At 36.7% G+C, this 15,349-nt stretch overlaps 3 protein-coding genes across 8 annotated transcripts; 1 reads left to right on the forward strand and 2 right to left on the reverse strand.

Annotated features, from left to right (window-relative positions):
* Positions 1–122: 122 nt before the first annotated feature.
* LOC143180949 (protein DOP1 homolog) lies at positions 123–13,179 on the reverse strand. 6 transcript variants are annotated; one of them, XM_076381045.1, is made up of 22 exons: positions 13,033–13,179; positions 12,782–12,971; positions 12,540–12,715; positions 12,197–12,469; positions 10,558–12,118; positions 10,224–10,486; positions 8,596–10,156; positions 8,217–8,524; positions 7,946–8,147; positions 7,469–7,870; positions 7,259–7,395; positions 7,028–7,184; positions 6,576–6,947; positions 6,386–6,500; positions 6,058–6,229; positions 5,774–5,985; positions 5,547–5,699; positions 5,273–5,468; positions 4,796–4,807; positions 4,327–4,494; positions 4,140–4,251; positions 123–2,445 (listed from the first exon to the last, which is right to left on the reverse strand). In XM_076381045.1, exons 1-22 carry the CDS (start codon positions 13,167–13,169, stop codon positions 2,242–2,244), a joined length of 7,083 nt encoding a protein of 2,360 aa, XP_076237160.1. In that variant the 5' UTR covers positions 13,170–13,179; the 3' UTR covers positions 123–2,241. The 6 variants fall into 6 exon arrangements, with proteins under 6 accessions (XP_076237160.1, XP_076237138.1, XP_076237167.1 ...); XM_076381023.1 differs by having other exon boundaries at positions 6,058–6,244; XM_076381052.1 differs by having other exon boundaries at positions 4,327–4,440; positions 6,362–6,500.
* Positions 2,663–4,110, forward strand: LOC143180989 (uncharacterized). The gene is made up of 2 exons (XM_076381108.1): positions 2,663–3,066; positions 3,453–4,110. Exons 1-2 carry the CDS (start codon positions 3,000–3,002, stop codon positions 3,989–3,991), a joined length of 606 nt encoding a protein of 201 aa, XP_076237223.1. The 5' UTR covers positions 2,663–2,999; the 3' UTR covers positions 3,992–4,110.
* Position 13,180: 1 nt separating the features above from the next.
* LOC143182917 (protein DOP1A-like) lies at positions 13,181–14,581 on the reverse strand. Its single transcript, XM_076384243.1, has 5 exons — positions 14,568–14,581; positions 13,927–14,164; positions 13,315–13,544; positions 13,267–13,271; positions 13,181–13,198 (listed from the first exon to the last, which is right to left on the reverse strand). Exons 2-5 carry the CDS (start codon positions 13,980–13,982, stop codon positions 13,181–13,183), a joined length of 309 nt encoding a protein of 102 aa, XP_076240358.1. The 5' UTR covers positions 13,983–14,164; positions 14,568–14,581.
* Between the last annotated feature and the right edge of the window lie 768 nt (positions 14,582–15,349).

A 15,349-nucleotide genomic window follows, 5' to 3' on the forward strand; every position in this document is an offset into this window, starting at 1 on the left:
TAGGATCTTTGTTTGCTAAAATATGGAATTACTATATTTTTGAATCACAATTTCTAGTTCTAGAGAAAGTAGAATTTTAACTTCTAACATACTAGTTAGTATCTGAGACATTTACTGTGGTACTCTGTTAAACATTAATTTATTGTATAAATTTATATGATTTCAACATAAATATATATATGTATATACGTGTTTATCACTTATTTGCTCTTGCCAATACATGTTTTTACAATTCATACACTTCACAAGTGTTAAATTATTTGCATGGAAGGTACGCAGAATTTCTTGTTGTGGAAAAAGGAGAGAGTAGAAGAGCAAAGAACTTAACAGATATCTTATTTTCAATACAAAAATGTTATGCTAGAAAATAAGTTAAATTATTTATCTTAAAATTATATACAGGATGCAGTAAAAGCTTAACAGTTTTATCAAGCAACTTCAATTGTTTTCAGTTAGGTATAAGGAAGATAAGCTAATTATACAATTTTTTTTTTTTTCAAAAAATGGAACATGATGTTAAAAGGAATGCACTGAATGTTCGCAAAGCATGCGTTGCTTTCGATGTTTCATATTTTAAAACAGTATCAGGAACTATGAATGATAAAAAAATTAAAATAGAAATACTTTTCCTTAAAGAGATATTCTTAGTGAAATATTAAATTGAAAAGTTGTTCTTTTAGTTACACCTTGTATATATAACAAATGCATATAATTTCTAATCATTATATATTTGTATTGTGTATACTAAATAACTGATTGCTATCCACGTTTGCCTCTTAAAAGGAAGTAACAAATGCTGCAGTATTTGCATAACAAGCATTAATTGTAAAATCTGCTAATACTTGCTTGCATAGGTACATTTTTTTTTCTTATCTTTGTATAATTACTGAATGGGTGTATAGTAATACGTTTTTTATATGAATTTGTTTAATTTTGTTTCACATCTAACAAATGCAAAACAGCATAAAGAAGGCGGTGATAATATATCAGCAATTACATAGCAAATATATATATATATACACAATAAAATCAAAATGGCAACTCTAGCAGATAATTATCTCATAAGTAAATTTATGTTTTATAAATCGTTTTATAAACTTGCATGCTTTTGAAATCTGTGTCATTCACATATAAAAAAATAATTTCACAGCAAGTTTTGTTATTGATCTTTTCTTAATTACATACAACTTAAGGAGTCATATGTGTGAAGATTATTGTATAATTTATTATCAATTGAAGTTCTTTTTAATATTAATAAATCTAGATTTTAAGTTTATTAAATGTATACAGTAAATAATACTAAATAGCTAAGAAATGCAATATATTATAAAATATTCCTAAATTCATTGAAAAATGTACAGCAACAAAAAATTTCAAGGAAGAATAATATAATGTTCACACATATGATTATATATAAACACATTCCCTGTTTTCATTTGTTCATATACAACGTTAAATTTCTGGATACAATTATTATTTCCAAATATAGTTAATATCTCCGAATCTTTGCACTTTAAAAATCACTTTTGTTTATGTTCAGACATCTGTTTAACATTTAAAATACAAAATATAATTAAAAGCAAAAACTTCGTGAATATAGATGTATTACAGTACAATTCTTCGAATATTTCTATAATCATTGACATGATCAATTTTCTTAAACATATTACATCGAATTTTTTTACGAATTGACATATATATTTAACAGAAACAAGATAATTTCACTTTGTTATATCATTGCACTGACCCTCTAAACGTTCCACAGTATCACGGTAAGAGGGATTTTTATACGATAAACTTGAAACAGATAACTTTCGAAAACGGTTGAAAAAATAACAATTTCAATAAAACATTATGTTACACTGTACATATTCTCTACAGATATAATTTATAGCTAGGCTCTAGCCTGGCATATTCGTATAACTTTAATAACTATTCACAACCGAATGAGGAGACAAGTTAGAAGCTTAGCTAATAAAAATCAAATATTGGTTCAAGTGTTATTTATATGTTACAAGTTCTATGTTACTTAATTTGCAATGTACAAGTTCGTGATAAAACCATATAGAAACCGCATAAGGAGCTGGTCATTCCCTTTAATAGAGTTACACAATTTTTTCAGTTTATCGCATGAGTGCATTTAAAAAGATATCAAAGAATAAATGATATTCTCAAATGATCCATCCATTTTTATCTTTTATGAGAGTCATTTGTTCATACTGTTGAGAAAATGTATTCCTACTACCTTGCAGCTGGCAGCTTCTCAAGAAAATCTTGTTCAATCACTGTCTCCAACTGTGTGATATTTAATGGTGCTTGAGTATCGCTCGACCTGCGACTAAGCGCCGTGAAAAAATAATGTAGATCTTGCAATGAACGAATATTGTTGGAAGTTAAAAGTAGTTCACCGGGTGTCACTTTGATAGAACTTGTTTCTTGTTTGTACTGTAACAGAGCATGTAGAAAAACTTTAATCAATCTTTAAATAACATAAAGTGATATAACAAATTTTATATCAATACAACATATATCAAATTTCCGAAATAATAAAGGAATATATAACATATACTATAATGTTAAATATAATTTAAGCTTTGAACTATTAGTACTAAGGGTTATTGGCGTAGTTTCAAAAATAAACTGCACATATATGTTTCGTATGGAGCTAAAATAAGTATTTCATCAGTGAAAGCAGTTAAAAGCAGTGCACATATAAACTCTGGGCAGCTAATTGTGTGGAGAATAAAGAAACAATAGAAAAAGAAAATATAAAACTATTACTGTTTTGTTTGTTTAAAGTTACAAAAATAAAATCTACTACAAATAGAAAACAAGTGTATAATGTAATCCTCGTTTTAATGTAATTAAAAAAAAACTTTAATTGTTACTAATTGGAGCAGATGTACAAGTGAAGTTACACAGTGTTAATTGAGTACATTTGTATGCAATAATAGTGAAAGATCGTACACAGTTCACTGTCAGTCAGTTTGAGTGTGGCCATGGCAGTGAGTGGACTAAAAACAGTTGTACATTTCATCTTTTATTTTACAGTAGCGACAAATGCTCGTAAGTGTTAGATTTAATCACGTAAATCGTATCTAAATATTCAAGATTAATGTGTGCTTAGTATTTTTCAATAAAAAACAATAATCTGCCAGAAGTAATTCCTAAATTTAGTACACTATATTATTATCATCACATTTAGAAATATTTTTCATTATAATTTTAAGTTAATTCCTTCATTAATTATTTGTTTGAGATGCAAACACAGTAGAAGCAAGAATGCAATTAATAATTATAACTTCACTGCTTCCAATAGACTTAATTTGGACTAATTGTTAGTAATCAGTAGAAATTAAACTCAGAGGTCGGTTATACGTGTAATATTCTACTCTACAAAGTAAACGTTTAATTAGATTCTGGCATTTAATGTGATGGATCACATTTTTTAGAATACACAGATGATTCCGATTACAACGATTTGGAGTTTTATGAAGAAGTGCCAATTAATTATGTCTCGAGTTACGATAATGATCATTTGAACATCGTTCAAGACGATTTTTATATCACGAGCGATTTCGAGGATACAGTTGCGCGAGGGCGCAGATGTGACGTTTGTCCTGATATGCGCGATCTGAACCTTCCTTTCAAAATCATTGACGATTCCAGTGCGAAAGTATCTCCTCGGGATACACGATTAGATTGGTATAAACCAGAGAAAGTATATCGATACACGAAGCATCGAATTCCTGGATATGATTACGTGGAACTAGATCACGTTATTACAAAGAATATTAAACAATGCGACGAGAAATCAGTCTGGACCCACTGTGTGTGCCAGTTCACTTGTTCTGAGCCAGACACAGTGGATTGTTACACACCATGTAAAAGTGGATGCGAATGCAAAGAAGAATACGTATTTGATGAAAAGAAACAGCAATGCCTGTTACCAGAACACTGTTCTTCAAAGGAAGAGGATTTTGTTTACTGAAAAATCGTTGAAGTTCAGCTGATCGAAGTTAAAAGTACTTTCAGCCATGCCTTCATTATCGTTGATGCTTTGTACAATACTGAATTTATATTAATTTTAATAAAGTAACTAAAAGCTTCATAAAATCGAGTGTTTTTCTTATACATACCTTGGTGTCCATTAATTTTGCTATCCTTGTAATATGAGGTACAAAATCTGAAGACAAATTATTGTTGTCTATACATCCTGCTGCTGAATCCCCTACAAATGCCCATCGATACCTGTAAACATGAACAAATTCTTGTTCAATTTACTGTACAAGGATTGTTATCGAATGAAATATTTCCTTTACTTACATCTGGAACTGAGGAAGCCTGTGTGCTGGCAAAAGTAATGCTAGATCTAACAATTTAGCAGCAGCGAGTTGCAGATGCAACCAATGAGGATGGCCGTGTGCCTGAAGTCCATTACTGGCATTCACAGCCCAAGACGAGTCCAAAGCAGAAAGTAGTTTTATATGAGAACTGTGTAAAATTAGGGAATATACTGTGTTTTAGATAGGTATTTTAGTCAAGGAATTCTATAATTTACTTTTAGAAATGTAATTACAGCGTATTGCGATTGAAGCGAAAAAACGAAACAAACATAAACCCATGAATTATTCATGTCATAACTAGTATTTTTTAATGCTAAGGTGTCTTTCCCATTTGTAATAAGCTATTCAAAAACTTGTACTTTACACGATTTAGAAAATGGTTTCCACTTTTAAATACAATGTTCAGAGTTCATTTCATAAACGTTAATATGCAAAAAGCATTCAATTACCTTCCATGACGACTGACGTCCCAACACCAATCAATTTACGGAGGCATCATAAATTCCACCAAATCACGGATACCGAAACAGAGTCAAAAACAATATGACATTAGGCAGTGTTAATGTTAGTAAGGAGTATACAAACAATTTTATTAGAATATAGCAGATTATATGCTAAGGAAAGAGTTAAGAGATTTGTTAAATAGTAAATCAAAGCTACACAATAAACGCTGATATCCAATCCATTTGAAAATTTCAAATTGAACGTCAATTAAATCCATGTGCAGGTTTTTCATTTAAAAATCTGCATCATCTAGTCAAAGATGGTCATTCATGATTTATCAACTTATGAAGTAAAAAATTTGTATTATATATTATTTCCTTTCGACAGCTTTTCAATTAAAACATTTTCATGCATCAAAAGCACCCAAATTCCAAAAGCAAAATGATAGATAGTTTAAAATATTTTTAAACGCGTTACCATACCTGAATTCTTCACTATCTGCATTCAGTTCTTGTTCAATGTACAGGAAAACTTGAACAAGTTCGCTAACTATTACCGGCCATAAAGAAGTAGCATGTTGCGGCGACATCCTTAAAAGTAGAACTCGAAAACAGAGAAAGACTTGTGCCTGAATAGACGGAATCACTTGTGGCAACCGCAAACTGTCCGCTAGTCGTTCTAGCAATAAAAGGAATTACTTTATTTGCTCTAACGCTAAAATGTCAAAATACGTATTACAATTTTTACTGAGCTCACCTTGAATTTCAGGCATATATTTGTGATACTGATCCATTTCGCTACATAGTATTACATACGCTAATCTCTTCAAAAGCTGAGCCTTCTGCTCATATTCCTGTTCCTTTGAAGAAAAAATACTGATACTACTACTTTGAGCCATGGATACGCGATCTGGAATAAAATAAAATAGTAAAGAAAATTCATTCGTAACACAAGCTAGTTTTAGAAGGTTATGAGACAATTACTCATTAAATCTCGGAAGGTTGTATTGTCATGTGTCATTAAGTTGTCTATAATAGTCCTCCAATAAGGTAAACACGGAGGAGTCATCTGGAAGAAGGCAGAATCTAGTAAAAGGTCCAGTACATCTTTGCGCCATGCTTTTCTGGTGTATTGGTAACCCGACAAGGAACTTAGTAACTGAGAACACGCCGTGAACGAGGCAATATTCTTTATCCTGAAAATTTAGCAATTAATAAAGTGAATTTCAATATAGAAATTGGTTAAGTCGAACAGGCAAAGATCTTACGAGTGATTCTTAAGGTATGGTGTAACGTTATACATGAGGTTGGTTAAAAGTGTTACTACTCGCTCCTTCTCTTGAGAACCGTAACTAACATCTAACAAAGGTGCTAATATTTCCGCCAGTACTGCTTGAGCTTGAACACTGTATGCTGCGTTTGGTGGCGTACCAGGTGTCACTGCAACAGAAAATTCTACAGTTAATTTTAACGTCGAGTTGTCAGTGCTATGCTAAGGCAGTTTAGCTCTAATCAAAATACTAAAAAATAACCAAAAAGGAAATGGTCCAAAAGAAAAAGCGTATTACACACCAGCACCGTTTTTGCCTTCTGTACCTTCCGAAGATCCTTCGGCAACTTCAAAGGCGTCCTCTCTCACTGCTAGGTTCCTTCTTAGCCACGTTGTTTGTTCCAAGCATGCTCCTGCTATTTGTGAGCACGACTCGACCAGCTGAAGTGGTTTTAGATCAAACATGATTACACGTAATTCAACAATCACTGATATATTAAAAAATGAACAGAATACCTTCGCCGATACATCTTGCAGATCTCTTATATCCTTCTTCTCTTGCATAGGGGGGCATTTTTGGACGTACTCGTTTAAGATAGCTAACAAGAGGAATTGTGCAGGCGCGGTTAACGATAATCCATCCTTGAGCAAACCAAGTAAAGACGTCCAGGATTCGATGAGAGACTGAGAGGTGTTACTTTGCATATACACGTATAGTAATTCTAACACAGAGACTTCCAACGAGAAATCTTGCTTGACTCCCTGAATAGGCGGCGGGTTCTTTACAACTTGGTGCACAGTTTGAACCAATGTATCGATGGGCATTACACGAATTGCACTCACTAAGTGAACCATAACTTGCTGATTAGGACAAGCTTCTGGAAGTACCTAATTATAAAACATACGAATATTTTAGTTGAAAAAAATTGTATCTTTAAGATTTATTAGAGATGCAAATTAATACTCACTTTCTTAGAATTACCAGAAGGCTGTCGCCTCTCGTGCCATGCAACAGCAATGGCAGCCAAAAAGTTTACGCCATGGTGGAAAGATATGGGAGATAACAGTTCTAGAAGTTGATGTTTTACTATTCTTGGACTACCCACCACGCAACTAGCCTGTTCACTGAATTGAGAAAATATATTACCATAAAAGTTTAATTTTATTTAGTTAAGAGGGAAATAAGAAATGAAACAAACTTGTCTTTTGTTGCTAATACCGCTTGCCAGAGCGTGGAAAGTGACGCGATTATTCTTGGTAAATGACTCAACGCGGTTCTCCTAGCATGTTGCTGCAACTCGGTTGCACCAGTTTTGTCTTTCGACGTACTAAGCTCCTATAGAAGTACAAAACAATTATTACGTGCTGAATTCTACTTAGGACGTACTGTGTGTGGATCTGTAGCTTACTGGAGAAAGAGGACTCGGCATAAAGACGTGGATAAGGTTGTTAAATATCTGTCCTGGATTTGCCCCAGGAATTCCAGCCTGAATAGTACCGCTCAAAGGCTGATTGAACGAAAAGCCAATTTGTTGCGACGTATCCAATAAGCAGTAATGAAGTAAAAATGTTAAAGCCTCTAAGTGGGTGACTGTGTAATCAGCAGGAAGACAACACTCTACTGTGCTTATATCCTCTAGCTTTGTTGCCGTAGCTGTTTCCTCGTTGATGTAATACGATGCTAAGTGCTCGATGTTACAGCACAATTGATGAATGACTGATGTTACTATTCCAGTTAACGAAGACCCCATGAAGGGCAGGCTCGATGTAACGAGGGTTGTCCAGTGTTGGTGGAGATGCCTCATATGATCCTTCAGAATAGAAGTGAAATAGAAATAAATATGTCAGTAACTAATAACACATAATAATTGAAATCTGATAGTTACCAATTGTAGAGCATTGAGTATGCTCGCAAGGAACATTGGTTGCTGTGGAATCGGTGCACCAGGTACATATTTCAAGCTATTTCCCATGATATTCGGAGTACTTCGCGTAGGAGTGCTTGGCGTAGAAGTAGTTGGTGGACATATTTCTTCACCTTTTTGATTACCACACTGATGTTCTAACATAATTAGAGCTAATAATAACCTTTAAAAATAAAGAAATATATTAGTACAATGTTGTTATTAGAAATGCTACTCATATTTTGTTATTCACCTCAGTAATTGTATTTGAAAAGCTTCTGTATGATCGCTAGCTCTGTATTTGCATTTATTAACATCATCTACAACAGGATCATTAAAAAGGATGATCTCTTCGGTAAATGTAAATACTTCCTCGTTTTCCTTATGCGCGTTCTTCATATTCAGCACACTAGACACAAGACAATGTAACGCAACTTTCTGCACTTTGCATTTTGCCAGTAGATCAACTATATAACAGCTGAAACCCTTTCCTGAATCACGGACGATAGCAATCAATTCAGAAAATATGAGTGTTAACAATTCTGCGCTTGTGAGTTGCACCTGTTGAAAAGAACGAGAAATTTTTATAAAGTACACATAAAAATATAGAAAAAAATTTGGAGTGCAGTTACCTGTCGGTTCCCCGAAATTTCGTCATGTGTTAGTCTCATTTGCCCCAAATTAGGGTAATAGCTTCTCGCAAAATAAAGGCAAACACTAATTAAAACCTCTAAGTACATACTACTTCTATAAGCGGCTATAAATTCTGTATTTGCAATGTCCCCATGGAAATTCCTTCCAAATACACTTTTCCGGTGCCTGGCTAACAAGTTCAACAGCGCAGAATTTTTTGTCGTGTTAGTCACACCCGTAGTGGCAGCATAACACAAGAACATTCTAGTATTTGTGAGAAGTTCATTCCGCAAAGTTCGTAAAGCGTACAGAGTTCTGGTCGAGTCGTAGACTCCACAATAAAGTAACATATGTGAATGGAGGTTATGGACCCCAACTCCATAGTTACGACCTGCTTTGGCATTCTGAGACGAAGCGTCGTCAGTGTTTGTAGGTGGTTCAGCGTCACATAACTGCATCACTCGATCAAGCACTTCGTTTAAAATTTCTTCGACAACACTATTGCCACTAGAATTACTGAAGTATTCCTCCGCAGTGGTGCTGGCTTCTAAATCACCTTCTTCGTCATCCATAGTCCAACTGGGCACCTCCACGCTCGCCTCGAAACTTCCAACATCATGGACATCATAATTCGTCGTGAACTCATTTGTGCTATGATATTTACCTTTAATGATAGTCCCTGCTACTTCTCGGGAACCGCCTGGCATCATAACTGGTTCTTTCTTTGGTTTATTTTGTTTATTAGTGATCTCGGGACTACTGGAGTCGAAACTATTAGTAATAGAGTCTAACGAGGAGTCAACTTCACCGTTTAGCTTCTTGAATCCATTTTTGTCTTTCGTCTTCAAGCTAGAATTCGCAGACTCGAAAAGACTTTCGTCTAAACTAGCGCTCGAACCTTTGTCGAAATCTATCTTCTTAAATCTCGTTGCGTTCTTCAAAAGTTCCGTTGTTAGGTTCGCTTTCTTCGTACTGGGTACTAGTTCGTCTTCGGTTAATGAGTCGTTGGAGTTCTCGGCACAGTTTAATGATAAAGGATTGACGAACACTGAGATCTTCCTATTACCAGATATGCTAGGCGGCACTTCAAGTTCTTTCATAAACTGATTTCTTTCGGTTACGTACTGGTTACAGTTATCACCAGCTGCTAATGTTGTCACGGCGAATATTCGTTTCACTTTAACAGGATTTATGGCCTTTTTCTTTTTCTTCCCCTTCCGCCACTTCTTGTCCTCGTCGACACTGTCGCTGACATGGTATATCACGTTCCCATCCACGGAACTGATCGCATAGATTTTAGCAGCGCCTTCGGTGTCGTCCTGCACTTCTGACTTTTCTTCTATGGGGTCGTTCTTCGTCAGAACGGTGTTGCTGTGTTGTATACTGACATGCAGCACGCTCATGCGACAGGTAGATGGATCCAGAAGTATTATCAGCAATGGATCTACTATCCGTGAAATATCACCTCGCATTAAAGAGTGAAGGAGCCATGATTGAGCATGAAGTTTTAAGGGCGAATTATCTGCAAGCTGTAGGTTGTCTAGGATTTTTAATAAAGACCTATAACATTGTTTCTATTAGTACTGTCTCTATTTTCTATGTATAAAATATTTAAATATTCACTTACTGATCAAACGATTTCATACAGCCTCGTAGTCTAGGATTTGTCTCAATTTCTCGACCCAAATGCCACAAAGTGGCGAACCTGTTAAATGCTTCTATTCTTTTCTCCGAGTTCTCTGATGTGAGCGCTGCTCCTATTACATCCTCGACTGCGTCGCAAGTGCTGTACAAAGCGTGATGCAATTCGTGCAACAGTTCAACGCATCGCATTCTGTACTTATGAGCAGGCAATTCACCAAGGTGGTGCCACAAGGAATGTGCCAGTACCTTTAAGAAATCAATTTTAGGGTCTTACTATTTAAAAGCGCATTCACAAACTGACAAATTATTATAAGTACCTGGAACACGTTAGTATATTGCATTAAATAGGTAATATGCCATTGTTTCAACAAAGGTACCATGATTACAGCTGTTACTCCCTCTCCACTTTTCGGATGCGTGTCGATATCATTCTGAGCTTTCAGTAAAGCAATTAAATCTAGTAACGTGGCAATACTGGTTAACTGTAGACCAGGTTGTTTGCCCAACCAGCAGCTACAAACTACCAAGACTTTCAACCAATCTGGAAGAATGATATTTCCTTTCGGTTCTTCTTCCACCAGTAACCCATCGCCAGGATGAAAATACTTGGGAAATGTAGACAGTTCAACAAACAAACTAGATGCAACTTGTACAGCATCCTCCCACTCTGCTTGCGAGACAGAATCAACGTACAAGTGGAGAATATCTAACCGTTTAGTCTCTTCTGTCACAGACACGTCCTGACTGAAGAATCCAGAGTCTTCCATGTTTAATCTGGAGTTCAACAGAAGCTCTAAATAGCGCATTCTTTCGTCGAAGCTCTCCCGTGGACTCGATATTAGTAAATTTTCGTACATGTCTTGCACAGTTCGCTCCTTACTCAGCACTCTATTGCTTATTAATTTAACATAAAAGGTTTCATACTGTCTTAGGCATTTTTCTAACATCGAGTGTTGCGCCTGGAACGCTGGGGATGGACCTCTGCCTAACGATCCAGTCGAACCCATTGGACTATTTTTATTCGACTGTTTCAATGTGGTCAACTGATCCTTAGATGAAGAACTAATACTAGTCGCTTCTACACATCCGGTCTTTATGTCGTCCATACTTTTATTTCGAGACAAACTCTTCGATTCTTGGCTCACGATCACCGAAATATTACTACCACTGTGATCTTGTACCGAATCGTTTAATTTCGAGGTACTCTTGCTAGATTTTTTCTTCGATTTTTTGTCTGATCTCTTCGTAGCACCTCCCGAGTTCGCTCTTCTCCTGGGACTAGGACTCTTCTCAGAGAACGAGTTATTGGATGCGTCTGGTTTATTCAATTTGCTGTCAGACTGACTCTTTTCCAAAGGAATCGCAGTCAAGGAGTTATCGCTGACTGCTGTTGCGCTGGTTGCGTTCATAGCTATGTCTAACTTTGTTTCCAATTCGGTTTTCTCTGCGTGGGGCGAGACCACCGTTGGCTGCACTTTGGATAAAATCTTGGCGCATAATCGAAGGCTTCGCGAGATCTCCATAGGAGATAAAAGATCGATGTGACACAAAAGCTTACTGACGATTTCGTAAAATAAACCGGGCAGGTGCTCTGAGGGAGTATCTATAAATGCATCTAACGATACCGTTTCGAGGAGGAATTCCGTCAAAATACATATTTCCATGAAATTAGGCATCCCACTGCCCACAGGCCTTACAGCAACCTCTTCTATCTCGCGTTTAGCCTTTGCTCTGGCCTGACAAGCGTTTTCAAATAAATGCCCACAATGTATCCAAACGTAAGATGGTTCCAGGGTTGAAAACAATAGATTCGCCGATTTGACTACTTCGTTCGTTTTTGGTACTCTATTTGATTGTCCACAAGCATTATAAAATGTCCTGTTAGAAAAATGTCAATGAATTTATGGTGACAAGGATGATAATTTCTTTTTAATTCTGAAGTGAATTTCATTTTACCTAAAAACTTCAAACAAGATATCGTCCAGAATCACTGGGCCAATATCTGCCTTTTCCAGTAACGAAACTAATATTCTGTATGGCTTTAAATCCTGTGGACTCTCATCGCATACAGTTTTTAATAATGATTTTATTGCCTCAATTAACATATCTTTTGAGTAGGTATCAAAATAGGTGGGTGTATTATCTGTAGTTTCTGAGACTGTAGTATTTGCTTTTCTCTTCAAAATAGATGTGCTTACTTCAGTACCCAAAAGCCAAGCAAACAATCGTCTGTAACACAAACGAAATGTGTAAAATTATCAGAAGCATAAAAAGTAGATTTATAGTCTATTTAACTTACCTATTTAAGCTCATGTCTCTTCTTAGTATTGTGACAAGAGCAGCTGTGACTAGCGATACCATGTTTTCACGTGTTAATTGACTATTATGTACAGGAAAACCGACTAATAATAGGTCTAGAGCACTCCTTTGTACTAATACAGAACTGTCTTGTACTCCAGCGCAAAGGGCAGTGACCTAATCGAAAATTTCACTAATTAGTCATGACCTATTTCCCTCTGTTTCGTATGCAATATCGCTTACCATAATAGTGGTGTCAGTGCCCATGATGTATTTCTGTTCTTCCATAGGTAGTTTCTTATTGAAATGCACTAACACAAATGATATAGCAGGTAACCGAATTCCCGAATTTGAAGCTAAACAGTCCCATAAACATGCATAAAAATGCTCTGGACCCACTCCTTCGCATACTTTCTCAAGCAAGGAATTAGTCCTGAAGAAAGAGTTCTTGTTAATTTTTTGTTGATCAATCAACGTCTGTTGTTAATAAGTACCTATCAAAGTGGTCGGAACCATCTTCTAAACCAAGAAGAACACCACTTAAAAATCCACTCAAGCCAGGCCGTAATCTCTCCCCAAGAGGCACAAAATGTGTTTCATAAACTGTCAACAAAGATGGTCTCACATTCATGGCAGCATGACCTAATAATGGGAATAAACCTGCAAAAATAATTTAGGGACATATATAATACATATAAAAAGTTCTATTTCATAATATTTTTACTTACCAGCACTGTATATAAACAGTTCATGACTCAGTCTATTAGTGCCCATGCATTTAAAAATAATGTCATATGTCTCTAGAGCTTTCAAATGAACACCAGATGGCAAAGCTGGATGCATGCATTGCGCCAATCTTTTGGATATTTTAATTCTCCTAGGAATAACTGGAAACTTCATATGACTTAGTAATACTTTGTTTAATTTTCCCAGTGCAGAAATCAAGTCTGCCCATTCGCTGGTGTACTCAAAGCTCTTCAGAGCTTTGTCGACAGCAGACACATAGCTGCAATATATAAACCTTTTAATCATACAGAAACAATAAAAACCATAATCTCATTGCAAGTAACTTTACAGTAGCTTTCAAGTAAAGAATCTACAAAAAAAAAGGGAAATGTCAGTTTTGAGGAATCTTGAGCTTAACATTTTTTGCATGCTTCTGTGTGTATTTTTGTATCACTAGCCACATGGCATTGTGTATTAAAATTTCTTATTCTGAAGTTATGATACTATACCCGAATAATACATGTTTGTTTTTTCAGAAATACTAAAACCTGACATTTCCCCTTCTTCCTATCGATTACAGAATCAAACGCTGGGATGACTCTCCATGGAAAATATGGCATAACATAAGGTAAACAAACAAAGAATCAAAGCAATCCACTTACACTCTATATTTAGAGTCCTTCATGAGTTCGTACTCTTCCAAGGCGATAGACCCCATTGTCACAGTTCAGTGTTGCAATTTACGACAAAAATAGACTCTCTGTTACACGTACACTTTTTTCTCTATTACATTATACCAGAAATGATCAATATCACAAATGATTCATATGTAGCGAATCTCGTCGAGGAAATCCCTTATCACTCGGCGCATCGTGCTCAGATAAGAATAACTCGCTCTACCTGTAAAGAGAGCAAAGAAACATAATAACCTCGCACCATAAGAAACCTTCATCGCGTTACCGTGCACAAAGCTTCACTCGTATTTCGCAGTTAAAAATAATCGCGCCTCCGTTTATCGACTCGCTCCTCGCGATTTGCCGCGTTTCGAGGAAGCCTATCCAACACAAGCAACACTCCGTGCCATATGATCGACAAGACTCACATTTTTAAAACAGGAACGAGAAACCGTGGTCAAAAAAAAAAATGGAGATATCGATTCCCCAGCCTCCCCGAAAGCAAACGATAAAAAAAGGAAACGTCCAAGATATCAAAAGCGGGGTGAGAGAGGAAATTTAAACATCGCAACTTCTTTTTCCCCTCTTCATGTTTATACGATCACTGTTATACCCGCGTATACACGTACAAAAAGAATCGGCCGTGTTGTCCTACATATCATCAGCTGTTGTCGCTGGGGGAAGACCTCACGAAAGGGGAAGAACGTTTTCGTCGCGGTAGGTTAACCGACACTGCGAACGCGAGCGTAAAAGAAACGAAAATAATCCGTCGAGGATGGTCAAAGAGTGGGATCCCACCGTCGGCGCAGATTGGCCCGAAGGACAGCTCACCTCCCGACGTGTTGACATTTCGAATTTGCATACGCTGTGTCAAGGGTGAAGGTGAGCCCAAGCGTCGGTTCGCCGCGGGTTTTTCGATCGTGAACGCCGTCATGGAGGCTGGATTCGAGCCGCTAGAACGGCGTCCGCGGACCCCGAGAAATTCCTCGAATTTTTCACGGTGCCAGGCTCGCCGTCAGATCCTCACCATCTCGTCCCTCGCACGTATACACACCTCGACGGGCCTCTGAAGTTGGCCGTGGTCTCGAAACGGAAGCGGGGATTGAGTAGCACGTCGCCAACGGTGCACACGCGTAGCTGGAGGTCGCGGAAGCGGTTTGAATGCGGTTGGAAACCGACGAGACGCCTGTACGTGTCGTATCCTTGACAGGCTTCGAAGTGCTCTTATCGCTATGGTAGAACATAATTTCGAGAACTCCTCTGCTCGGTTGTGCTACTTGGGTTACAAGCTAGCGAACTTTTTCGTGAGTTTTGGCACTTTTTATGGGCAATGCATGATGGTAGGATTACACTTCCGGTGGTAGGGTACAAGAATGTCGCTTTTGAAGTTAGGGGAAGATCGATTGTGATT

The sequence above is a fragment of the Calliopsis andreniformis genome, chromosome 1 (assembly GCF_051401765.1).
Source record: "Calliopsis andreniformis isolate RMS-2024a chromosome 1, iyCalAndr_principal, whole genome shotgun sequence".
NCBI lineage: Eukaryota > Metazoa > Arthropoda > Insecta > Hymenoptera > Andrenidae > Calliopsis > Calliopsis andreniformis.

Coding starts and splice junctions, on each gene's coding strand:
- LOC143180989 (XM_076381108.1), top strand. CDS start 3,000: ATGGCAGTGAGTGGACTAAAAACAGTTGTACATTTCATCTTTTATTTT. Junction 3,067..3,452: donor TACAGTAGCGACAAATGCTC/GTAAGTGTTAGA, acceptor CACATTTTTTAG/AATACACAGATGATTCCGAT.
- LOC143180949 (XM_076381014.1), bottom strand. CDS start 13,169: ATGAATGTGAGACCATCTTTGTTGACAGTTTATGAAACACATTTTGTG. Junction 5,700..5,773: donor AACCTTCCGAGATTTAATGA/GTAATTGTCTCA, acceptor ATTTTATTCCAG/ATCGCGTATCCATGGCTCAA. Junction 5,469..5,546: donor ATATATGCCTGAAATTCAAG/GTGAGCTCAGTA, acceptor TTTTATTGCTAG/AACGACTAGCGGACAGTTTG.
- LOC143182917 (XM_076384243.1), bottom strand. CDS start 13,982: ATGGGGTCTATCGCCTTGGAAGAGTACGAACTCATGAAGGACTCTAAA. Junction 13,545..13,926: donor AAGGACTCTAAATATAGAGT/GTAAGTGGATTG, acceptor TATATATTGCAG/CTATGTGTCTGCTGTCGACA.